This window comes from Plodia interpunctella, chromosome 21 (assembly GCF_027563975.2).
Source record: "Plodia interpunctella isolate USDA-ARS_2022_Savannah chromosome 21, ilPloInte3.2, whole genome shotgun sequence".
NCBI classification, from domain to species: domain Eukaryota; kingdom Metazoa; phylum Arthropoda; class Insecta; order Lepidoptera; family Pyralidae; genus Plodia; species Plodia interpunctella.
In genome coordinates, this window is record NC_071314.1 from 3,497,580 (window position 1) to 3,523,879 (window position 26,300).

The 26,300-nt window shown below is 35.2% G+C and overlaps 2 protein-coding genes across 3 annotated transcripts in view; both read left to right on the plus strand.

Moving 5' to 3' along the window:
• The first annotated feature begins 613 nt into the window (after nucleotides 1-613).
• LOC128679369 (uncharacterized) lies at nucleotides 614-4,262 on the plus strand. The gene is made up of 5 exons (XM_053761550.2): nucleotides 614-1,244; nucleotides 1,614-1,762; nucleotides 2,037-2,622; nucleotides 2,955-3,130; nucleotides 3,477-4,262. Exons 1-5 carry the CDS (start codon nucleotides 751-753, stop codon nucleotides 3,665-3,667), a joined length of 1,596 nt encoding a protein of 531 aa, XP_053617525.1. The 5' UTR covers nucleotides 614-750; the 3' UTR covers nucleotides 3,668-4,262.
• Nucleotides 4,263-12,638: 8,376 nt separating this feature from the next.
• LOC128679358 (uncharacterized protein) overlaps nucleotides 12,639-26,300 on the plus strand; it is a 32,278-nt gene continuing 18,616 nt past the window's right edge. For both annotated transcript variants that reach the window (XM_053761534.1, XM_053761533.1), the window contains exon 1: nucleotides 12,639-12,978. The gene's annotated coding sequence lies outside the window, so the exon portion shown is untranslated. The remainder of the gene's footprint in view (nucleotides 12,979-26,300) is intronic.

Sequence of the window (26,300 nt, forward strand, 5' to 3'; positions counted from 1 at the left end):
TGAGAGGTACGACGAGAGCGGTCTCAACGCTCCATTATGACTCTTGGAGCTAAATTAAGCTGTAAGTTTTGGTAATTAAAATATACTGATAATATACTGACCGAAACCGAAGCGATGTGTGAAATTTCAACTCTGTAGGACAACTGGAAGTAGGAGAAATCTAACTTGCAAGATTTGATTATAGACAGACAAACAAACATCGGGACAGGTGAAACTAAATAAAATACTAATTTGAACACGCAACCATCTGATTCATACATAATTCGATTCTATTGAAAGATTAACCTACCATCGATATTAACATAACGATGTGCTTCTATCACTACACTTGGAGTCAGTTACTATCACTCTATCACTAGCGTTGCGGAACTATGTAGGTGAGTTTTATCAAAAAAGGTCATACTATCGATAGCCGGTTTTGGTGCAATACTATTTCACCAAAACCTCTATCTATATAAAAATTAATTCATTTCACGTCATATTCTAAATTTGGTACATATTATTTACCTAAGCTAGACTATGTAGATACTATCGATAGTATTGCTTTTTCTCAAACTATCGATTGGTGTTTATCAAGCGTCAATACAACACTATCTATCACTGTCGGCTTGTCGGCTGTCGCAGACTGTCGCTCGCTTTCAAAATAATATCAATGTTTTTTGCCTTTTATTTATTTACTTAAATAAAAGTATTAAATGTACAGTAAAATGAATTATATTCCTTAAATTATATATTATTTAAAACATCCACATGGATTCATCATCCAGCATCAGTTCGGAAGAGTTTGTCTTTAAAGTAAAGAATGAAATGCTCGATCAGTTAGTGAAGACAGAACAGGAAGAATTATCTTGCGTTTTGTGCATCAAACCGCACCTGGATAATTTCGTAATCTACAACACAGAGCTTACAGCCTCCGGGGTTACCGTGTATACTTTCTTCACCAAATTTGCCAAGGCAGGTCTTGGGTTTTCACCACACGGATACATTTGCAAGACATGTTTAAATCTTGTCAATGAATTAGAGGAACTTCAAATCCAGTATAAAAAGTTAAAAACTGTGTTTCAAACACTTATAGGAAAAAATCCTCTGTTTGAACTAACACCATTATTTGAGGAAAATGAGGTTGGCAAGGATATTGTCAAAAATGAACCTTGTTCAGATATCAATGAGGATTCACAGATTGAAGATAATGTAAGCATTTCAAAAAAGCGAAAATGTGATAGTGAGAAAAATGATAATTACTGGTGAGTTGTCTACATTACAAATATTTTACATTGGAAAAGAATATTTGTAAGTTATAGTTCTTTCTTGCTGCTCATATAACTTTGCTATCTAACCTATATCTTTCTCAGTACTCCTATAATGTTAGCCAAAATTCAGGAAGACAATGTTTGAAATCATAAAGCATGATGAGGTAACGAAATTCACTTGCTTTTGCATTTATTATATTAGTTGGATATTTTAAAGTATGTAGACAGTACTTTCTAACTCTCGCTTTTCTTAAACCAATATTTATCTGTTGTCTAAATTGGTATTGTATTTATTATGAACAAGACTATGTGTTCAATTAAATTACAGTAAAGAACATTAATATTTTTAATATTATGTTTAAGGGGAAAGAATCCAGAAAAAACAGAACAGCTAATAGAAATTGTAAGAAATTATGCAGCTTTGTATGACCCATCTCATGCCCAATACAGAAAAAATAAAACAAAAACCAAAATATGGGATAGTATTGCTAATGTTATGGGTGAAGAAGATGGTAAGTTTCCTGGCTACTATTTTAAATTACACTGGTAGTTGAAATTGTTACTTTTTGTGTTAAAGTAGTATGGATAGTACTAAATTTTTCAAACTCTTGAAAAATGTGTATGGAGAATTTTTACCTCCACTTAATATGAAAAAAGTGGAATAAATCTACTGATTTATAGACAGGACCAAATCAATGGTAAAAGCAGCTTGCATTATCATCATCAGCACAGCAATAACTTCAAAGTCAGTTGTGTTACTTATTTATTTTGTTGTTATTTTTAAAGGGGAAACAGTCAAAGCAGAGTGGGAAAATTTAAAGGAGAGCTACATCAATTGCTTAAAAGCAAATAGACCAGATGCAGATTATGCCACTACAGATGAGAGGTACAAATCATGGCCTTGGAGAAACCAAATGTCGTTTTTGCGACTATTTGTAGACTGCCTCATTGCACCTGTCATTAGAGAAACAGAAATTGTAAATTCTAATGGCTCATTCAATCAACCGAATGCATTTTCACATGGTGAAGAAATAAATGACTATGTTAATAACAGAACAATTGCAGATTATGACGAAACATCTTTGATATTTTTGGGCTATGCGAAAATTGTTAATAAAATGTCGTTCCAACTTCAAGCAAAATTGAAATTTGAATTTGCAAAATTGATGATGGATGCTGAAATTCAAAGTGCTAATGAGAAGCAGGATCGAGGCAGTGCGTTGAACACGATGACTGTTGCGGCTCAAGATCGTCCGGTCATCATTGCGACGCAAGAGGTTGCCATTGAGGAGTCCCAACAATTCGCAATAATATGCGCGCCACCTTTGAATATACCAGCTGGAAATAATATTTCTAGAAAAGAAATTAAAAGGTAAAAAAAATAATTCTAATGTAATTTTGTAGCTATTAGGTACTATTTTAAATTTTCTTTCATTTTTTATTGTATTGGGCATATATTAGTTTAAATTTGATATTTTCGATGGATATAAGAAATGTAATCATATCTACATCATAATATTATACCATAGTTACCTATAATATCCAAGTTTATGTTTCTGATTATTTTAGTCTAACATCATCTATAAATTTAACAATGAGGTTGAGGTTCTTGGTTCTTGTGGATGGAGTATTTTCCTAACATAAAAATTTAGTAAATGATATTAGCTGTGACATAAAAAATAATTTTAATGTTCTATGTTCAAGGACGAAAGCTGCAGCAGCAGAGGCGGCGGCCACGACCGCTACAGAGAAAGAGAGGCTAATAGAAGTTGTAAAAAATTATGCAGTGTTGTATGACAACACTCTATCCGGATACAGAAATGATAAAAAGAAAAACAAAATATGGGACAATATAGCACAAGTCATTGGAGAAAAAGACGGTAAATTAATTTTTAATATATTTTCATTTATGACGTATGAGATCCATTTTTGTTAGTAATAATTATTCTTAATTTAAAGCTATGTTAATGTCTGGGTGGGATCACTATCCGCCACCACTCGCATGATATACATTTTTATATTATATACTAGCGGTCTGTCCCGGCTTCATTTGTGTAAAACCAAAATAAATTATACCACTAAACCTTCTTCAGGAATTACATTATCCTTCGGAGAAAACCATACAAATATCCATCTGATATTGTTTGAGTTTATCGTGTTCTCACAGACAGACGCGATAGGGGTACTTTTTATGTAATATGTGAGTGTGTATGTTTTCTTTTGCAGGTGAGACAGTTAAATTGAAATGGAAAAACTTGGTTGACAGTTACAGAATATTCTTGAGGTCGAACCAGGGTGTTGAACAAGTCGATGGACCAAGATCTTTGCCGTGGGTGAACCAAATGCAGTTTTTGAGGCCGTTTGTGGAGTGTCTCGGAAATCCGGTCACGTCGGAATCAGACACTGAAAACAGCTGACGTTTTCATTAAATCAAATATCCACCCTATAGAGGTGTGGGTTCAATTTTCGCACGACAGCAGAATTTGTTTGATCTCATTATTATTTTCTCAATCAAATAAGTCTCTTCATAGGCTAGATGCCGAATTTTAGTTAATAGAAATATACTTATGTGAAATAATCACTTTCATAATGGTAATGATCTCGGAAATTTTTGAACGCCCCGTACTAAATGACACTACACTGTAACATGATAATTATTTTGCAATTAATAAATATTGGCAATTTTTTTTTTATGATGGGATAGTTTTTTGATATGTTTTTTTATTGGTCACGCCTGTGGCGGTAGGTACTTTTCTCTATTATGGGCATATTGGACATCATAGACAATCGGGATATTTTAACTAATTTAATACTTTATGGAACGTGTTCACATTGGTTTGCGAGGGTGAAACCGGTCGATATTTTTTTAATCTTAAGCCCGATATATTTTAGTTAGTTATATTTATTGTTTATTTATTCGTAGGATATAATGTAAGTAAAAAATATTATAACCATATACTCATTGTATATAGCCATACTTAACTTCATTAAAGACTGTTATATGATACAAAATGTTTAATTTTTCAACGTTTAAGAAATAATATACTTATTTAAACAATAGAAATAATTTTTACATAGCGTAAGTTTGACAACAGATTTTATTCAAGTCGGTTTAGCTTCTGATATGACGTTTTATTGTATGAATGCTATTTGTAATAGACAGGCGTGTATTATTATAACCGAAAAGAATTTGATCGTCAAGGTGGGCAACGCAGAAATTATATGGAGATTCAACCAGAAAACAATGGAGTACAACGGAGCCGCAACGTACTGCGTGGTCGCAACGGAGCAAGACACCAATGGGGCATGATTCTTACAAGGTTATTTTGGTGGAGTTGGTAAATAGGTAAAGGAAATTCTGAAATAGCTCACACTGTTAGAACTAAATTCTTATAGAAGACATAGTTAAGCTTTAGGTGGATTGGACTGGACACGCAAAATTATAACATGTTACTTATTCCACAGCTGTACCTGACCAAACAAAACACAAACCATAAACTGCAATGTTTATGGCTTTCTGCCAGTTACTGCGTTTCTCTGGTATGTATATATATTACTGGTTAGCACAACAACACTACCACTGTTCTTAACAATCCCTAAATTAAATTGACTAAACAAAGCGCGCACAGAACCGCAGACAAAACAAGTATTTTCCAGCGCTAGTAAGCTAGAAATCATAATTCAGTATGTGGTTAGGTATTTAACAAATATCTAATTTTCACCAACGAAATCTTCTCATAGATATGTTCCCTTCCACTCCAATCTATCATCACATGAATAAAAACTTCTAAATAGAAACATCTGTTTACAGGACGTAAACTGATATAACAAAATATGATTATAGAACGAAATTTATGCGAAGCGGTGCGAAGAATATGAAGAAAAATGGCACCGGTGACCCGTATCGGGTTGACGGTATCCATGGGCATGCAGTATTTGCTTACCATTAGGCAACCATACGGGTTGCCTGATGGTAAGCAATGCTCGTTTGCCCACTATGAAAAAAGAAGTAAAGAACCAGGAGAGCGGACCCTGTGTCCCGACGCTCTATGGCTGGGAAGTAACCGTTGAAACGATTAGATGAGGAAGAGACACAAAATGTTGTTTTCCGCGACTTATCTAATAGAATCAGCAGTTGTAAGTCACGGTGAAAGTCGTTAATAGAAGACAGTTCCGATTTGTTTCCATGTAGTAACTTGATTACCGTAGGTAATTGGTACTCTTTTAGCCTTTTAGTAGCCTAATAGTCTAAAAGTGAATCTGCATCTAAGATTTAACCAGCGAGTGTTAAAATCAGCACAGTTATTAAAAAACTGATTATGTCAAACTTAAGCGTTGTCCATTATATACAAACCCGAATTATCTTCAGGAGGCGATGCTCCTGGCAATGATCGTCATTTCTTTGTTCATGAGTCTCGCTCATCTAATCAACATTGCGTTCGGGGCTATGACGCCGCAATGCCCGGGGTCAGCGTAAAAATGGTCTTAAAATTTTAAAGATTAGGCTGACTTTGGGAATTTTGTTGCCTAGGTTGTGTCCCATTGTCACCTAATATGAACAACACCTATATATGTAAAAGGTACTATTATAATATTTTTTTATAACTATTGACGTTGTAGATACGATGTAATTCTCGCACGTTGTCTAGCACGTTCACGTTAACACCACAATTGGAAGTTAAAATACATTTATATTTATAATAAACCGACACACTGGTTGACAGTTTAAGATCACTAGTGTAATACTATTACTTGTCACTAGACGCTGTAGGTACTCGCAAAATTCATGTCAGATACCTTAAGTCGAATTGAAAGACACCAGTGTTAGCAATTAACACACTCGAAAAGAAGATTGCAGATACATTTCCACCCTGCTTATTACTTGGCCGCACGCAGAGCGAATACTTCTAGTACGAACAGGTAATTAATCTCACCTAACGGGTTGCACACGATCTGACATCGTAGAGTAAGTAAATATCATATATGATATGTTATTTGTGAAGATAGGTACATGCGGTGTCTCTAGGAGGATCATATTTTGATAACATTCTAGATGGGTTGTCATGTGATAATAAGTTATGAGCGGACGCGCGAAATATACGCGGGCGAAGCTGCGGGCAAAACATAGTACCTATATGTATAAGGAGATTGTTCGAGTAAGACTTTTATTTTACAACTTTTCATATATTATATTATGTGTATGTATGTATATCCTACTAATATTATAAATGCCAAAATTTGTGACGATGTCTGTATGTATGTATGTTTGTTTGTTTGATACTCTTTCACGCAAAATCTACTGGACCGATTGTTATGTCACACATAGGATATTTTTTATTATGAACTTCCCACGGGAGCGAAGCCCCAAGGCGCAGCTTGTTATATATATAGCTTTTGTCCGCAGCTTCGCCCGCGTGTGTTTTGCCTAATGCTACTTATTATAGGTATGTACCTATCTGTTTATTTTCTTTCTAAGTAACAATCAATAAATTTAAATTCGCGTTAAGTTGACTAGTAAAAGTATTGTCAAAAACTGTTACATAAAAGTGTGAAACCAAAGTTTCCGCACGTCCGTTCTATTCCCTGTCTAATCTGTGAATGTACGCACGCGTCGGATATTTGCCGAGATAGCGGCGACGCGCGCGCAACTCGCTTCGGAATTCTTTGTTCCACGTTTTACGTGTTTAAACAATAAAAGTATAAATTTATATTGACAGGAACATCAACTCAGCATCGAAAAGTCTTCCAAGGATTCAAATTCAATTTCAAATATATTTATTTTACTTAGGGTGACATCAAGAAATTCAACATTCCAATTTAGTAGTAAATTAGTATATATGTTTAACAGTTGGTTTATTTAACTGTAAAGTACACACATTTTGCACAAGTAAAATAATCAAAATTTTGAAATATTATAAATACTTTTTGCGATTTAAAATTTATAAGAGTTTACTTTCTGCAACTACTTATATGATTTTAACGATCTCCTTTCTTGCATAGACACACCATTGCATTTTGCGATATAGTGAAGTTTCTCTCTGCCTGAAGTGACTTATGACTTGAATAATATTGGCAATGATAAATATGCTAGTGATAAATTAATGCTAATGGATGGAAGTGTAGTCAAAAACCAATTAAGAATACATAATTGGATAAAATCAGAGCGGGTTGCACCAGTCAACTTTGACGCCAACTTTTGTCTAAACGTAAGCGGCGCGCATGTTAAAGTTATGTCAATAGTGATAGATGCAACTCACCCTTAGACTAACATGACGGCAATATTTGTTTGAGACTGACACCTGACTTTATACGGAGCTAATACATAGTACCTATATAAGTACTTAATTACGGTTATTTATTCAATTAAAAATTCTCTTGATTAAAGTTCGACCGAACCGATATAAAAAAATGTACTCAATGTATATCTTTTTTATTTTTATTAAATGGACAACACTCAACGGCCCGCACTAAGCACTAAGCTTGTATCGATGCATACAAACACAGAAACAGGCACAACACACTCAGAATCAAACACAAACGGTGATCGTTTTAAGTGTCTGTCCCTTCATTTCAAATTTCTAATATTTGTATGAGTACTTTTTTCCGGTTGTCACTATGTTATTTAGTTATTTGTGCTAAGGTATAACTTAGCTATTTCTGTTTTCTTTGTAAATAATGAAAATCATTCACTGTAAGTACACATGAAAAACATTGTCTTCCAAAACAAATGTGAAACCCTAACTTTAGCCCATTAATATTATACCTATTTTTAGTATAACTGGTAGTAGATATATTATCACGTCTTATCCTCACCGGTTTGACATAGCCAAGAGTTGTAAAAGTCGAATGCTTTAATTAAAGAAAAGGTTGCTATTCGTATCGCCTATGAAGAGAATCTCCAAAAATTTTCCTTTTATTAATTTATTAAAATTAAACATTTATGTTATTTAAGCTGCTTTTGGTTCAAATCCAGAATTTCGAATTCATTGCATTATACACAAATAGATTTCCTCTTTTACCTGGAATAATTTGTAGCTCTAAGGCCTAATGGCTATTATATACGAGTAGGAGAAGTAGCTGGCTTGTTATATGTTTTCTTTCAATCCTAGTTCAGCATGGAAGCATAGTAAATATATTTATGTATTATATATTCCATCCTCGTAGGTGGTGAAATTAATTGAGTAATCCTTCTCCAATCCCCGTGGTGTTACCAATGCGATGAAATCATTCGAATCGAAAGCCCTCTTGGCATCTCTGCCAATTCCCTGGGCCAGGATCACAGAGAAAGTACTTACACTCTCGCTTTCAAACACCTGCACTTGGGGCCGCAGGTATTATTTAGTCGATACTAATTATGATTAATTTTGATTACCTACTTATAATGGTACTGTGTAATGTGTTACCTAGTATAATGGTACCTAAATGGTGCCAGGTACAATTTTGTGTAAACGTGTTTGTGGAGATCTTTGAATGGACATAGCTCTGTTGTTGTATCATAAAAAATTCGTTGAATTAATTTATAAAGTTGGAGCCCTTTTTTTTTTTTTTTAACGTGTGGAAAGACCCTCGTCCCGTCCATCCGGCCACGGGAAGCCGGACAGGTGTGTGGGACTTGAACCCACTAAAACCACACGATGCCAACGCCAACCGCATTTGTGCCGGGACCATGTGCTACTCTCGCTCCACAGCCCCGGCGCGGCGGCCGCTACCACGGCGGCCTCGGCTCGGCCGCTCTCCTCGGAGCGGCCAGCGGGACGGCTCGTCAGCCTTCTACCCGCTTGGGTAAAGGCGCGCTTGGCATGGGCGCGCCTTTCTACCCGGGGGCCGTTAAGCCGGGCGACGGGAAATCCCGTTTCCGCCACCCGACCGGCCCTATTGTGGGGGCAGCAGGTGCAGGGCGTATGCCCGCCTCCTGCGCCCTGTGCGCCGGCGGCGAATGGGGAGGTCGGTTGTATCCTCCCTCTCCCTTTCCGCCGCCTCTTTGCGGAGCATTACGCTCTCCGCAAAGGCCTGCACCGCTGTCCACGACGTCTCGCTGTGGGCCATCTGTCTTACGACAGCCGGCAGGGAGAGGTCGTCCCCCACAACCGCGCGCAGCTGCGCGCGGTCTTCGTCCCAGGCTGGGCAGTCCTCCAAAGTGTGCTGGGCGTCCTCGTCAGCACATCCGTCGCAATGGTGGCAAACGGCAGACGGCTCACGCCCCGCTATTCGACACAGATACCCCCCGAAGCAACCATGCCCTGAAAGCATCTGCGTCAAGCGGTACGAAAGCGAACCGTGCTGCTTCGCCAACCACTGGGCCAAAACTGGACGAATAGCCTCGACGGTTCTACGCCCAGCAGAGGGCCGCTCCAACCTGTGGCTCCACTCCTGAATGCTGCGCTGACACAGCTCGTTGCGGCGCCCCGCAATCTCCCTAGGTGCTGGCCGGTGGCCCCGGGCTAGTGCCTCCTCACGCCATTTGAACAGAGACGCGAGGGTCCTGGCTTCTAAGTCCCAAGGAATACTACCGGCCAGCAAGCACGCTGCCTCACAGGAGATCGTGCGATAACCTCTGGAGGCCCTGATTGCCATCACCCTCTGCGGACGTCGCAGAAGAGCGATATTTTGGTTACTCAGGGCCTCTGCCCAGATGGGGGCACCATAGAGGGCCATGGATCGCACGACCCCTATGTACAAGCGTCTGCAGGACGCCTCCGGACCTCCGATATTTGGCAAGAGCCGTGTCAGCGCACCAGCCGCCGCCATCACGCGCGGCACCAACGCCGCAAAGTGGGCGCCGAAATTCCATCTGCCATCAAGGACGATGCCTAGGTACCGCATCGTCGGCTTGATGGCGATCTGAACCCCGCCAACCGTCAAGCTGGAGTCTGGCGGGGGCCCCCTTCGAGGGCCGTGAAAGCACAACGCCTCGGATTTTTGAAGGGCTACCTCCAGACCCAGCCGGCGGATTCGGCGCACCACTTGCGCTACTCCCGCAGTAGCGACCAATGACGCCTCTCGATATGTGGCTCCACGGGCCGCGACCAGGGTGTCGTCGGCATAACACACCAACTCCACACCTGGTGGATTTACGGCCCGCAGCACCCAGTCGTATCCGATGTTCCACAGGAGCGGTCCTAAGACAGAACCCTGTGGAACACCGCGCGTCATTGTGCTCTCCTTCCAACCATCTCGAGCAGGGAATACTATCCTCCTATCTGAGAGGTAGTCCTGGACGATCCGGCGCAGGTAGGCCGGCACCCCGTGGTAGCGAAGTGCCTCCATAATGCACGGCCAGGGGAGGGAGTTGAAGGCATTGGCGATATCAAGAGACAATAAAGTTGGAGCCCTAGCTCTACATAGTTGTGCAGCATCCTGCTTGTCAACTAGAATCGAAGATCAAGTGCGATCAACTTTTGAATTAAGAAAATATAATTTTAATCTGTTTTAAACATGGATTCTATTCTCTCTATCGCGCATAGGTTGAGCAAGGCTTGGCTAAATTATTAATTTTTCGCGTAAGTTCCAATCCAAAAACCTTATATAGAAAGCTGAACAGTTGGATGAAAATAAGGAACAAGTGGAGATAATACACTAAGCGCTATTTAGGTAGATGGGACTGCATCTCATGGTTAAAATGTATATTATAATGTAGGAGAAAGCTGGCACAACCTAAGTATTCCATCGAAAGAAAACATTACATTTGTAATAAGTATCTATTAAATAAAATAATAACTCGAAAGCGAATCTGATCGTCCATTTGTCTGTACACGGTCAAAATAATGAATCAATCAAGTATGTAATTTTGTATGCATAGAATTTAGCTTCATGTAGTGGCTAATTTGCATCCAATTAGAATGCGAATGTAAAAAATGTCTCATTTTATTGTTAAAATGATTTGTTTGGTACAGATGTAGCTTCTTCTAATTATTTCGTTTAACTTTCTTTGAGCTAACTTTCGTTCGCAATATTTTTATAAGCAAAATGTTAACCATCAGTGTATTTCTTTCTCATCGACTAAATTATTTGGGTCAGGTTTCTCAAATTTTCATTCTCTTTGGGAATGCTTTTATATTGCTTAGCCATTATAAGGTTTTATATCGCTTAGTTGTCATACGACATCAATGAAAGGATCAGAGTGGTTTTGTTTTTGGGCGGCAACCACACGCCTCATTCTTTACAATCCGTTAAATGTGCATTGTTGCCTACCTACAGATGTACAATGTACAGAATTTCGTTAAATATTACATAGACGCTTCTGGCGCTTATTCTTTTGTAAATTTACATCTTTGTAAAAAACGCTGCGGTGAAAATTGTCGCGTCGCTCTTTGCGGCGGGAGATAAGTTCTAAGTTTGACGTCAATAAGCGATGTACATAATTCTTTCTCCTCTTCACACGGTCTTCTGTATTCTTGATAGCTTATTATCTGCAAGAATAACATCATCATTTCAGCCTCTTTGTGCCCGCTGCTGAGCGTAGGCATGCCTTCTTCGTGTATGCCAACCTCCTCTGTCCTGTGCCTCTCTCATCCACGTACAACCTGCGACTTTTATTATATCGTCCTCCCATCTCATCGCAGGTCGCCCGACACCTCTCGCGCCATTTGTGTCTAATTATTTATGTTAAATGATTTCCTTATATCTAAGCCTCGTACGGATGCTTTTCTAAGTATATATGGGTTATTGATCCTACATAATTCTAACTACTAATGCGTAACAAAAAAGGTTTCCGGCAATAAAAATAGTAAATACTTTCTAAATATCGCAGAGTGATTATTTTAAGTAAATTATGTATTGGCACGGCATTTCGTATAGAGATATCTATATTTTACTAAAGCAAAAAAAAAGAATACATTCGACCTTTTATAAAACTTCTTAAAAACATTAAAAACCAAATAAAATTTGTACCCACTCAAAAGTTCAATGTCTTTAAAATGCATTAAACCATTATGAGATGGTCTGATGAAACTGATGTGATGAAATGACTAAACTAATTTATAATTTACGACTAAAACATTCTGACGTTCTAAAGAATAGCCACGTATACCTCTGTACTCATTAGAAATGGTCTTTGGCGCTTAAATTAAGTAAAAATACAAAAGTGAAAGTCATTATAGTTAAAATTTAGTACCTGCTTTTGGCCAACACACATCTTGTCGCCCATATTGTGCCCACCGAATTTAACATGATAATCATCATCGAATTTTCGCGTATGGTGAAAGTTGAAGAAATTGAATTTATCTCTCATAAATCGGCGGGTAACCAATAATTAAATAATTGTTGCTTAATCGTTTTTATCAAATAAATAATTTTATGTAAAATGCGTACAAACTTAAGGAAATTAATTAAATATGAAACAAAATATACAGATGTTGAGCGCATCATGTGCGGTAACTATACATACAGTACAGTTGACCACCGTCCGGCGCGTGCTGTACACGCGTCCCGCACGATACACTCCCGAACGAATTTCACCGAACTTATATCACTGGCTGGAGATAAATATTTGGAAAAGAAAACAATAACCAAAAAAAAAGATGCATTGTCTTTTGTCGGGCGCAATTCGGATTTCGAAATTGAAGTGATGTGATAAAATTGTGTTTAAATAAGAATTTTTTTATTTGTTTTAATTTATCTTGTTTTGTTTTATGACAAGTTTCGGTTTTGTTAACAGTTTACTGATTTTCAAGAACATTAATCTGCAGATTTATTATTTTTATTTGGCACATTTTCGGATTTTATTATGGTAAGTAAATGTTTCATGTTTTATATTAGTTATTTCAGTTTTATTTCATTTCACTGCTATGATAGATAAATCTACTAAAACTGATACTAACTTGAAAAATGCGTTTTCAAATTGTATATGTATGTATATAAAACTATTTAAGACATAGCGGTTTTACCCGCGCTGTCGTTCGTTTAAATTAAACGGCGGAGTGAAACTGCGAACCTTCTTTGAAGCATTCTTGTGAAGTATCACTTATAATTTTTAATTTTCATTAACACATGATCATCAGACATTTGCCGACCTATACCATAAAAAGATGTAGCTTATGAAACTGTACCTAGTTTCAAGAAATTCTAGTGACATAAGTATTTAATAGCTATAGGGTTGCAATACATTGTTATTTTAATCTTCACATGCCGCCTACCACCTCACACACCTTTACATGCTATAACTAAACGATTAAATCGTGGTACTTATATATTTTTCTACATATCTATAGGTACCAACTAAAATACATTTAAAACCTAGAGACTCTGTCTGTACTCGTATTTTCTGGTACTAACTAAAATTCCTCGAAATTTATCTATAAAGATAACCGTTTGTTGAGGAAGAAGTAATTGTAGCTTTGGTGTGTCGTCATCATCATAGACATTAAGGGAGGAGTACTAAGAGAGAATTTCCCGAAATTCCCACTGGAACGCGCAGAAGCTAAACTTTTACCCGCATAAGAAGTTGCTACTTGAAGATAGTCTTACAAATTTGTTTGTATAAAAACTGATCACTGTCATATAATCCTCAGTGATATATGCTAGCATGTTCCGTTCTACGTCCCTGTATGATAGAATCTACGTTTACGTTTGTTTATTCGTTTAATTGTTCGGTAAGCCTGAACCAATACAGATAGCATCTTACGGTGCGCGTGCCTCATAATCTACAGTTATATTATGTATAGGTGCTTCAACGTAGAAGGCGTTAATAGTTTCATGGAATTATGGGTGATTGTGTAGTTAGTCTACTGCAGGGCAAGTTACTCTGCACCTGCCTATTGCCGGGAAGAGTTGCGAATTTGAAATGAGGTTGGGTAGGTTGATGAACTTTTGAGTACGCGATGGGCGAACCTTAGGCAAATCTAATGTCTAGGTAGCATTTAGTTTCTTCTGGATACCTTTACATTTTTTTGTCTGTCCATTCACAACTGTTTGCAAATTTGCAAATGTATTACTCATATATTACGATATTATGACATGGCTACGACTTTTTAAATGTATTTTATAAAATTATGTTTTCCTACTGGTCATTTATAAATTCATATATTCGAAAACATTTTTGTTCTAGACTGGTTTATATAATTTGATGATATTACTTTAATTAAAGGAAGTCGAAATCGAAATAAGTATATCGTATGGAATTTTTATGATTAAAAAACCGAAGGTAAACTTCATTTAAGTATGAAAATGGCTTTAGAACGGAAAGGAAATGTGCTCAGAAATTTATGTGAATGTCAATGACAATGTTTTCTTGCAACATATGTCATTGGTTAATGTAGATTAATTTGTATCATCTATTTTTAGTGGTATCTTATTTTTATTATGTTTTTAAAGCAACCAGTTTTTATTAACTATATATATTTTTTTCAATCACAATAAATTACAGAAAGAATGCTATGTCATCCATACAATTTGTTGTGTGATGCGATACATTCCTTTATTGCTATCTTACTTATCTATCTTGTGTAGTTTCACTCATATGATTCATTTAGCGAGTGACTGTGAAAACGAAACCATTTTAATTTACGATGACAAGGAAGAAAATATTATTTTAATGTTTTGGAAATCGTATACAAAATTTGAGTTCCATTTGGCCAATTTCGTTTTAAACGTGGAACCACTTACGATCTACTTTTAACTGCAATTTTAACGAAATCTATTCGATGTTATATATCACATTATATATGATATAAATGCGAAATGATTTCTAATTGTACCTACGATACATCTTAGTTATACTTATTTTAGCAGTATTGTAAGCACATAGTGTTAAAGAGCCCCCGAAAGAGCAAATACTTTATGGGAAAGTCAAGTTCAAAATTCTTCCAATACAGAAGATAAATCAATTTTGCCTTATAAATACAAATACGACAGATAATATTTACGATGTTTGCTCAGAGTGTAGACTACTATTATGCAGATGCTGATAATATAAATAACTTATGATATCGATTAACAAAACTACTTAATTGGTGGACATTCTCAAAGTCAATATATTTTTATAATGAATTCGCGAAATGCTGTTTTGTCAATAGAATAACAAGATATCTTATGCATATTGGCTAATCCTCAAAATGAACCGCCAGAATAAGTCGTAACCATAAAAAAGATAACACATGGAATAGCCAATATAAATTTTACGACACTGTAAATAAACTTCTGTCACCTGACATCTCAATATTTTGCGGGAAAAGTTTCTAAATTAGTCTAATTTAAATAAAGATAATGTACTTAATTAATTGAGATTTTATTTGCTTGCTGGGAACTAATTTATGTATGAATGTTGATGTGTGGCCCGTCATGTGTGAAAAGTGTTAAAACTAAGCGAATTGCGAGTACTTCCGAAAGTTAACCACTCACCGGCCAACGGCGGAGAAAATTGTATTCATAACATTAACGAATATACATTCGTAGCTTGGATAATTATAAAACATGGTAATAAATATATTTATGCTTATTATTCCTACAAAGTATATATGCTACGAATGTTATATCGTGATACATATTTTCTGGATAAATCTTAAGATACAGCTCATCAGTTGATCGGCTTTGTTGTTTCAACTTTGATATACTTTAATACGTTAAATACCTACAATATTTTTAAAATTAAATCTGCAGAAACACAACTGTAAATGTCATTTAGTGACGTGATCAAATAAGAACGTTCTAAAAATACTTTATTCTGTCTACTTTTGAACCTTAAATGTCCGATTTGAGAGCTGAGAATCAAAATGTAGGTGGAGTACAGGTAACAAGCTTCTGTGAATCGCGCCCTCGTTTGCTGACTTTCATATAAGTATGACTTGTCTTGGACTATGTCATTGGGGAAACGTGGAGATGGACATTACATATATCAACTAAGTATACCTTGGTAATGTGTACACTTAAGCCTCTTTCTAATGAAAAGCAGATAAAATGTATACTTAATATTTCAATTTTTGTACATAGTACAACATAAAGATTTTTCTTGAGTCAATTAACTGCTACTACACATCAGCTTTTTGGTATGATAAAATCCCGGTCTTTAGTTTGGTTCATATATGTACCTATTTACCTAGAGTAATAATCAGTAATATCACTAAACGAAATGCGTGTGGTCTCACCTATCACTATGACAATTGGAAATACGCCCGATTCATAAATGTAAATCATTGTATTCAAGCACGCAACAACCCACATTCAGCTGTCTTTTTTCAAATATATTGAGCACAAAATACCGAGAAAACGGAAATAATAAAATATGCCAATGACACAAACCAAGTTTTTCTTTGCATGGCATGGCTTGAACGCGATAGTACCAGTAGTGTAGTGTATTACCGACACTTACAATGTTGAGCTACTTGCTCAATTATATAAAAAATCTCGTAATTGTAATAAATCAAGTAGCTACCTACATGTTATGTGTTTATTAAAGTTATAGTTATATGTAGGTACCTATTAAGCTACTAAATAGCAAATTATGATTACCTTATATACTTTAAAGTGGCCTATCTCTGCACTGTCTGTATTTTGCTCTCTTCGGTGTTCTTCAGTGGGTTAGTGTGTAACAAATTTTTTAACTAGCCTATAACAGTCACCGTTAAACTTTAATATCAATCGTATGAGACGGTCTACCAGACAAGTGTTATAATAACACATTGTACGGTCCATAGCATGAAAAGTTATCTTGTATAATTAATTTGCAATTTTGGACGGTTTCATGCGCTAGGCATGGTAAGTACATGGGTTAGTCTGGGTTACTGATTTTGAATAACTAGATATTTTCAAGGAATATACTTTTTGGTTTTCGATTAAATACAGATCAGTGTATAAAAATATTAAGGTTCTAGTTCTTCTAAATAGACCAGTATAGAGACATCAACAATCAACAGAGTAGAACACCGGTTTTGCGGAACTGACGGCCAACCTCCAGTAATGGAGAGGCACTACAGGAAGAAGAAGAGACATTACAAATTAATATACCTCTAAAGATTTTTTAAACTATTAGAAGCAAAAACGAACAATTACGGAGCTTGAAAAAAATATCGTGTCAAAATGAGTATCATCGGTTAGTTCATTAAATATGTTGAACAGCGAAACGATTCAGATCTCATATTGTCGAAATACAAATATCTAATATGTAGTAAGCTCATAAAAAGGTAAATTTCACTTTTTAACTGCAGTTTGACACGTGCAAGTCACGGAGCGGTCTGTCGTTTTTGACAGTTATTTTGGCGGGAGCGTGGTCAAGGATTGCTTAGTCGTGTTTCAAGTTCACAATGAGATAGCGGAAGTTTTATTGTTGTTTTGTGTGGTATCAGCGAAAGCAGAGGTCAGAGGTAGGAGAAAATGAGAGTGTTATTGCATCGGACAATCGATAATGACACCGAAACCCTGATCAGATGACATCGATGGACATTTTGTGTTGACACTGCATTTATTCTGTCTGCCCGACTGCCAACGGAGATTTAGGTTTTCAAGTAGGTAAATACGTATGATAAAAGTTTTCTGGTATTAGTCTACAACAATAGTTAAAAATATTATACATAGTTTATGACAATATGGTTATACTAATCTAAAAATTGTTAAAAATAAGATTCTTGGATTTTAATCATGTCTCATTATGTGTGTATCTTTATATTTCTTACAGTGATAAGTATATAGGTGGGTAGAACATCTTGTCTGAACAGTGTTAGATTAGCAGTTATTAATGATTATTATTAATTAGTAATGATTTATTTACCAGTATTCATAAGAACATTTTTTGCTTCCTTCGTTCAAACTGTTCTACTAAATCCCATAAACGAAGCTAGATTTAAGTAAAACACATGAAGAAGTAATCGCAATAACTTACTTTTCTCCAAACATAATTATAAAATAGAAATGCGTGTAATAATATATAACAGCAAGATTTTATGTGTTTTTATCACAAATTTTTCAACGGTATAAAACAAAACCTCTATTTACAGATAAGCATTCTGTTACATTACGGTCTGTTGGTTTTTCCAAAATGATTGCGCGCGAAATGAATAAGGAAATTAGTTCTGCCTTGCTACAGATGAAGCAGATACATAGGCTGCTATTTATGTATCCGGAATAACAAAATTAAACAAACATATATTATTACATATGGTTTTATTGTTTCTCGAAGTATTCTCCGCGATGATCTATGCACTTCTGCATACGATGAAAACAATTTTCAAAGCACTTTTTCCATTCTGATTGAGGTATGTCCAAAACGTGTGTTTTGAACGCATCAACGGCCTCTTCGCGGCTCGAAAAACGTTGACCACGTAATTTATTTTTAATGTTTGGAAATAAATAAAAATCATTGGGTGCCAGGTCGGGGCTGTACGGCGGATGACCCGTCAATTCAATCTTTTGACCCTCCAAAAAATTATTTGTTTCAGCTGACTTGTGGCAGCTAGCATTGTCGTGATGAAGTATGATTCTGCGTTGTGGGTTGTTCTTTCGTATTTTTTCAAAGACTTCTGGCAAACAAATGGTGGTGTACCATTCAGAATTAACCGTCCTACTATTCTCTAGTGGCACTGTAGCTACATGTCCGTTGATACCAAAAAAACAAGCGACCATTTGCTTTAAAGTGCTTCTCGCACGAACAACTTTTGTTGGATTCGGTTCATCTTGAAAGACCCACACCGTTGACTGCTGTTTAGTTTCAGGGTCATAAGCATAGATCCAGGTTTCGTCACCTGTGTAGATATTATAAACAGCTTTTGACGTGCCACGGTTGTATTTTTTTATCATTTTCTTACACCAGTCGACACAAGCCTGTTTTTGATCTACGCTCAAGTTGTGCGGAATCCAACGCGAACAAATTTTTTTAACAATTAAATGTTCGTGTAATATCGCGTGTATACTCGTCATACTAATGCCCAGAGACGCCTCTATCTCGCGGTATGTAACATGACGATCTTGCATTACTAATTGTCGCACAGCATCAATATTTTGTTGTACCACTACCGATTTAGGACGACCCTCCTTAATTTCATCCGTGAGCATAGACCGTCCACGTTGAAATTCCTTAAACCAATAATACACAGTGGTTTTCGATGGTGCTTCATCTCCAAAAGTTAAAATCAGTTGTTCGATGCACTGTTTTTGAGTTAATCCACGCCGAAAATCATAATAAATCATTGCGCGAAAATGTTCACGAGTTAAATCCATGGCAATGAAGACAAGCTATTTTCAAAATTGGCGCCAATTGAAAAAAACAAATGACAGGGACATGAAAAATATTTATTCTCTAGCCGAAGAGTTCCATTTTCAAATGTTGTAATTACTTTTTAAATATTCTAGAATTATTGGCCAGTTCCGGATACATAAATAGCAGCCCTCGTAGACATGACTGATGGAAAAATGAGTGAAAGGTTAGAGTAATACATTTTTTTCTATATTAGATAGGTACCTACTTATGTGAGTCACCGCATGATTGTTCATTTTCTATAAAAATACGCGGGATACGGCTATCCTAACTGTAATGTAAGATCTGCCTATCTGGCATCTTCAATAGAGATAATTTGAATTTGTACAAATATTGTATATTTACACAGGCATCAGTCAAGTTACAGATACGGCCGATAGCTGACTATAGCTCACGGCCAGCAGCTTTCTAGTCGGGAAATTAATCTTTGCGTCTCGAGCTCGGCTGATTGCTGTGAAACGCAAGGAAACTGCTGCTAACTTCATGTTACATTTATTTATTTAAAAAATAAAATAAGTTTATTTCAAGTTACCTGATCCGTAATCATAAAAAAATTACTGACAAGCTCAAATGACAGAAAATATAAACACACACACACAGCTTTAATAAAAAAAATGTTAAAGCCTAGGATTTTTTCTACCAGTTAACCGACAGAGTGGTGTATGGAAAGTAGCGGCGTTTTGTTCACTACTTTTCATCCTTTTCTCAATCGTTATTCAGCGTTATTACAAGTTCATCTATCATTGGAGATTATAAAATATATATAATTTTAGTAAATAAAGAAAATAAAAAGTTAAATAGTTCTACTCTCTCTCAACCGAGCCTCTCTAATCTTACCGGTTACCCGATTGCTACTCCATCCATCAGCATCCGGACTCCCTATTTTTTTTCTGCAGCTGTGATATTTGTAAAAAAATTCCAGATGTAGAAATAAATATTAGTCTCCTAATATTTAGGTTTCTGTCCAGATTAAGCAAAATGTAAAATGAATAACACACACTTTTTAATACAATAACACACGTGTTTATGTTAATAATGTACTAAGTGTACACTTATGGACGACACAAAGATATCTAGAAAAGAAAATAAGAAGATATAATTATAAAATTGCTACCAAAGTAGGTATATAAGTCAACTAAGTCTATAATTACGCATCATCTATTATAATGAATGAGTATCGGAACAAAAAGCTCGCGCATAATTCATTTCTTGTACAGTCAGCAGCACATCAAACTATTCATCCATATCATATAATATATCAATCCATACATTAATATGCAGCTTCTTGTACTCTGCAGACGGTTATTTCTAATTTATAGGCCAGGTAATTTTATGAATTTTATGATGGCCTATTCGACGATGTTATAAAATGTGGCCATAATATTTACTAGCACATGGCTTGACCTTCACTTAACAGTGTAGTTATAGTAGTAGTAAGTAGTAATGTCAAAGTCCTGCATTTTCAAAGTTATTAGTTCCCTAGTGATATTATGTTTTGATATATTTTTTATTAAAGAATTAACAAGTAATTATTTTTTATTATTAAAAAAATATTCTTATATAATCGAACACTGCTATTTATAAAAAGTTTCATAAAAAAGTATCAATATGTCTAAATCAACTTAATATGAATGTATACGAGTAGAATTTAATCTATACAACTCAATGTGAGCACTTTTGTTTTGTTTTCCACGCTAATTAATTAATCAACATATTTTTTTTTATGTATCAAAAGTAATTATTAAAACCAATAATGTTACACGAAATATTTATCTTAATACGTGGAAATCGAATCTAATCAAAAACATGTTAAAGAAAATTAATATTATAACTTTTGATAGGGCTTATAATAAAAAGTCACCATAATTTTGTTTCAAATTAATAAACCATTGCATATAAATCCATATTATTTAGATTACTGATGCATTTATGCATTCAATCGAAGGTCGAGACGGATTGAAAGTGGAATTGTTACGACATGTCATCTTCATTCAAATCGATATAAAATTATCGTACAATCGAAGTAAAAGTCACACCACTCAAGGTTAAACTTGATATTAAAAAGTATGCATTTGCTTGGTCATTCAGTATGATACTGGATAAAAACTCTCACAAAATTTTAATATAAATGTGTAAGTGACCTGATAAAATTATCCCAGTTAGATTTTTGTTAAAATATAAACTCAGTTTAAATTTATTCACTAATTTATTAAATGACCGCCGTGATATTCCAAAAAATTTCTCGTCGATGTGTATACATATGTATAAATATATAATAAAATTTGATTGATCCATCATGAATAAATATAATAATAACTGTCACAGGGCCAGTGGATGATAAAAATTTACATGTTTCGTTACTAACAGTTACGTAGATAACTATTATTTAATAAACAGCCCAGCCGACCGGTTTCTATACATAATTTGTCACTTTGTCTACCAACAAGTAAAATTTATGCGTTTTAACTTCATAGCATTAAGGTTTAAAATAATAGCTTTCCATCAGAAATTAATATTAATTATATATTGTGAAGATGAAAGATATTGTAAGTTTAATAACACCCAGTACATTCAGTTATTTTTACATTAATGCATGTGGCTTTATTTAGGTTTGTAAAGTTCCTCACATATCATATTAAAATTACCTATCATTATTCAACAGTGAACAATTATTATGTCGAGGAGTTGCTCTAATATAAAACGCTAAGGTGCGTTCTCGTCTTCCAACATCGCGGTACAAGATCTCGATTAGAAAATAAATTTATTACATTATAATTGGCTCTGAGACCGTGGTCTCTTGATGAGTAATTTAAAGCTATCAAATTAAACAGAGTGACTGAGAAGGTGATTTAATAGTCTCAGGGCATTTTATAACAATTTTTGTAAAAGTGTTTTGGATGAAGTCTGTTGAACGTTGGTTGTCAATAATGTTTTTTTTTTTGGCAAATTTTCCAACCCGTTGATATCTTTGGAACGAGTACCTGTTTTCTCTCTCTCGATACGCAAAGTTTTCATAAAAAACGTAGAATATAAACAACAACAGGCACATACCTAACTACGAAAGTAGCTCTAAAACCATTGTAATGCCTTGAAAGGATTCTCCGATGTAGTAAAACCCTTTACAAAAGACTGACATCTTGTGGTATTTGAATGAGAAATGAAGCACACAACGACTTTATTGTCAAAGGGAAAATGGAGTGGTTTATCATTGCCTTCTATATTTGCAATACTTGGCAACAAACTTGATAATTGATTGATGCGTCGTCGTATTAGGTGGAGCGCAAGTAGGTGTTGAATAACCGTATTACTTAATTATGTTATGTGGCCGATTATGTCAGGATTACTGCCAAGTATCCTATGTGTCGATTTTGCTAACGTTGACCCCATGTGTGTTTCAATCATAGCTCATATATTAACACGCAATAGGAACTACTATTAATACACGATAATGTAACGAATTACCGTAATTAGAATTTTTTTTGCTCTTGCTTGTCACTTATTCCAGTTATTTATCCGAGTGTTATTTGCCCGTTCGAGGTTGGATGAATTGTTAAAGTTAAGCCAAAGTTGTGACTCAATGGTAACTCAATTCAGATTAAAGCACAACAAGAAATACATTTAAATATCTATGTAACATAACAAATGCTCTGATACTTACTACAACCAACAATTTTATTAAAATATGAACATTTTGAAAAGTATAAAATACAATCTGAGCCCAAGAAAAAAAGCAATAAAAGTACTGATTTCTAAAATAAAGTGAAATGCACTCGATGTGCCTATCAAACCAAACGGTAAGGCTTGCGTGAGACAGACACATAAATTAAAAATTTTGGTCATGATATGCGATGAATGAGGTCAATGTTTTGACATAAAACTCTCACTTCAAGGGTTTTTCTAACATGCAACCACTGTGAGAATGTATATATTCAAACCAAATTTTCTGGGTTTAATTTTCCTAATGATTCTTGGACGTAGGTATTGTCTCTGATTTAGTTTTTAAACAGGATCTATCATTTAGTTTAGCCCATTAATATTATATCTAATGTCTTCTCTTATTGTAGTGTAGTTAAGTATATTTATTTCCTTTGCAACACACGTTTAGACTTTCACTTACAATTACATATAGATCAGTAGACATATAGAAAATTGATGGTACCTAAGTATACTTATTCTTTAAACTAATAAGATATCGCTCTAAGTAGATTTTACTTTTCATTAACCAAAATACAATAAAATGTTTTTATTTCAGACAATTGTCCATATGTTGTTAATAAAAAATATAAAATATTGTGTTAGTATTTATTAAAATAAATAGATCAGCTTTCCTGAACGACTCCTGGGCCGGCCGCAATATGCATATGCGCATGTACTATATTATTTCGTTATTTATATTAACGAATTGCTATTAAAAATTATTGCTAAGATGATATGCGTGATTCCAAAAATACGTATACTCAGGTATTGCTTTCCACACTTATACACCCAATAATCACATGGATTCAGGTGCTGTTTTTCCTAATTCGTGATCTGTCAATTAATACAGAAATGAGACCCTCGCAGATTAAATAATATTTATCAAAGATACATATAGGATATATATACATATACATACATAAAGATAATAGGTACTCTTAGCTTTTCGGAACGAACATTGCCTCGAATAAATGCTGAAAGAAATTCATTTCAAAAGAGTTGGTCTATATCATGCCAGAAGCGCTTACCTTATTATATATATTCTTTCCTATATAAAATTTAAAAAAAACTCTGTAAATATATAATAAATAACTCATAATTAGAATTGTTCGAAACATTTAATAGCTTTCTCCGCATAATTTATCACATCGGTGAGATATTATGGACCGTAAAATATGAAAGAAAACTACTTTTTATCATTCAACACAAGGAATTTGAATACTTATTAATTTCGGCAGCATAAATTTGTATGATTTAAGCGTGAAATCCGGTTTATTAGTAAAGATGTTATTTATTGCTACATATTGCATACTACGAATATTACGATCTGTTATGTATATTACATCATTTCATTCTAGTGATTATATTTTCAAAGGATATTACAATAAAAACTTTAAAGTAAAATATATTTTTTTACAATGTCCTTGTAAATCTAAGGGTTTTTTCGACTCTTAATTATCAAGTCTTTATATTCTTTAGTCGTCTCGTGCGATATCCATCGGTAATCCTATTCTAAGGCGGGAACCACACACTATAAAAATAATTGTTATATACTTAGTTTTTTGAGATATAGGTAGTTATTTTACCCTAAACTCAAAAATCTTACTTTTGTGCTTGAAACGTGTGTCAATTATATTGTTGACTTTGTTAGTATAATCTGAGAGGGCACGTATGAAGAAAACCATAACGAAAACTGTCCGAAAGAAAGTGAAAGCGCGTGATCATGATCAAAGACAGCGCTTGGCGGACGGTTTATACCAGAAACTATTATTAATGTCACCCAACAGACTATTAAGAGGGATATGCTTGGATTTATGTAAATGAGGAAATCTGTAGAACATAATTATGTCAGTTGTGTCAGTAATATAGCCTAGCCTAACAAGATGAACAATAACTTCCTAGTGCTAATCTACGCAGTTATTATTCATCTTGTCACCTTTCTAGTTATTTAAATACATTTGTTAATCAGTCAACCCGTGTGCACGTTTATTCACCATATTCTCTGTCAGCTTCGATTCGAATCTGGGATATTCGATCGCGAGCAGGCGTCTTAGCTACTGGACCATCGCTTCTTTAAAGTAACAATAGTCAAGTACTGAAGCAAGGACCGAAGGCCTTAGGGGTAGGCAAGTTCTAGAAAGCAACCATTTACCGACAAGCGCGTTGGGTATTACATATATATATTTAGTGGTGAATAAAATCGCAGGAAAATGCTGTACATAGGTAGGACTCACCTACTTCGGCTATACGTAGAAATCTATCGAAGCTTCTTTGAATTACTTCATTCATCCTCATTCGATACCGAATGCATGCCATCGTAATTGCCGAGTTAAACTCACCCGAATTATTTGAAGACCAGTTAACACTAGGTATTGAACGGCTTGACTAATGGATACTTGAAAGTTAGCAATTTTTAAAGACTTGCTGCTATATTGAAACCAAAATAGACTTGACGAGAAGTTCAAATGATTCACGACGAGTTGTCAATATTTCACGCGACGAATGAGCGATAAACTTAGCGGTTAAAAAACCTTTGTCCAATAGGCTATTTTCCTAGTCAAATCAGTCAAATAATTTTAGAGTCAAAAAGCATTCCTAATAGACTTTGACAGTAAATCGCGTAATTACGTAAAATAGCCAATTGTCACTTGTGGAATTATTTTTGTGCTCAGAAAGTGCAATTGCAAAACCGTACGTCTCATCAATAAGCGATTATCGTGAATCATGCATCCTTAGGTTTTCTTTGAATATACAAAAACACGTTGCGGTTCAAAGCTCTTTTCGATTGCAATCTTGACCTTAATATCAGTCTGATTGCGATTAAGCAAGTACAAATAATTAATAACTAAAGTTTCTGTGTCCCATTCTATGTGCCTGTTCTTATAAGATGTTCAATACATAGCTACTTGCAGAAGCTAATCGAACTGACGTATTGTTTTTGTTCATAATTACATCACATTTCTGTCAGAAATATAGATTTAATACTCCCATCTTTGGTCTACTTCGTTCATTTTACAATCGACGATTGTTGTTTATATTAGTGTATTTTACCCTACCTATTAAGACACTAATTTTGACTTAACTTTCGAATATATATTAATTCTCTACCGTTATGCTCTGTAAATGATCCAATACGAAACTATATCGAATACTTTATCAAATCTGTGTCACGT

What these genes read in the sequence shown, in the direction of transcription:
- LOC128679369 (XM_053761550.2), top strand. Translation starts at nt 751, where the DNA reads ATGGATTCATCATCCAGCATCAGTTCGGAAGAGTTTGTCTTTAAAGTA. An exon ending in GAGAAAAATGATAATTACTG is followed by an intron (nt 1,245 to 1,613) that starts GTGAGTTGTCTA and finishes ATTATGTTTAAG; the next exon opens with GGGAAAGAATCCAGAAAAAA. An exon ending in AGTCATTGGAGAAAAAGACG is followed by an intron (nt 3,131 to 3,476) that starts GTAAATTAATTT and finishes TTTCTTTTGCAG; the next exon opens with GTGAGACAGTTAAATTGAAA.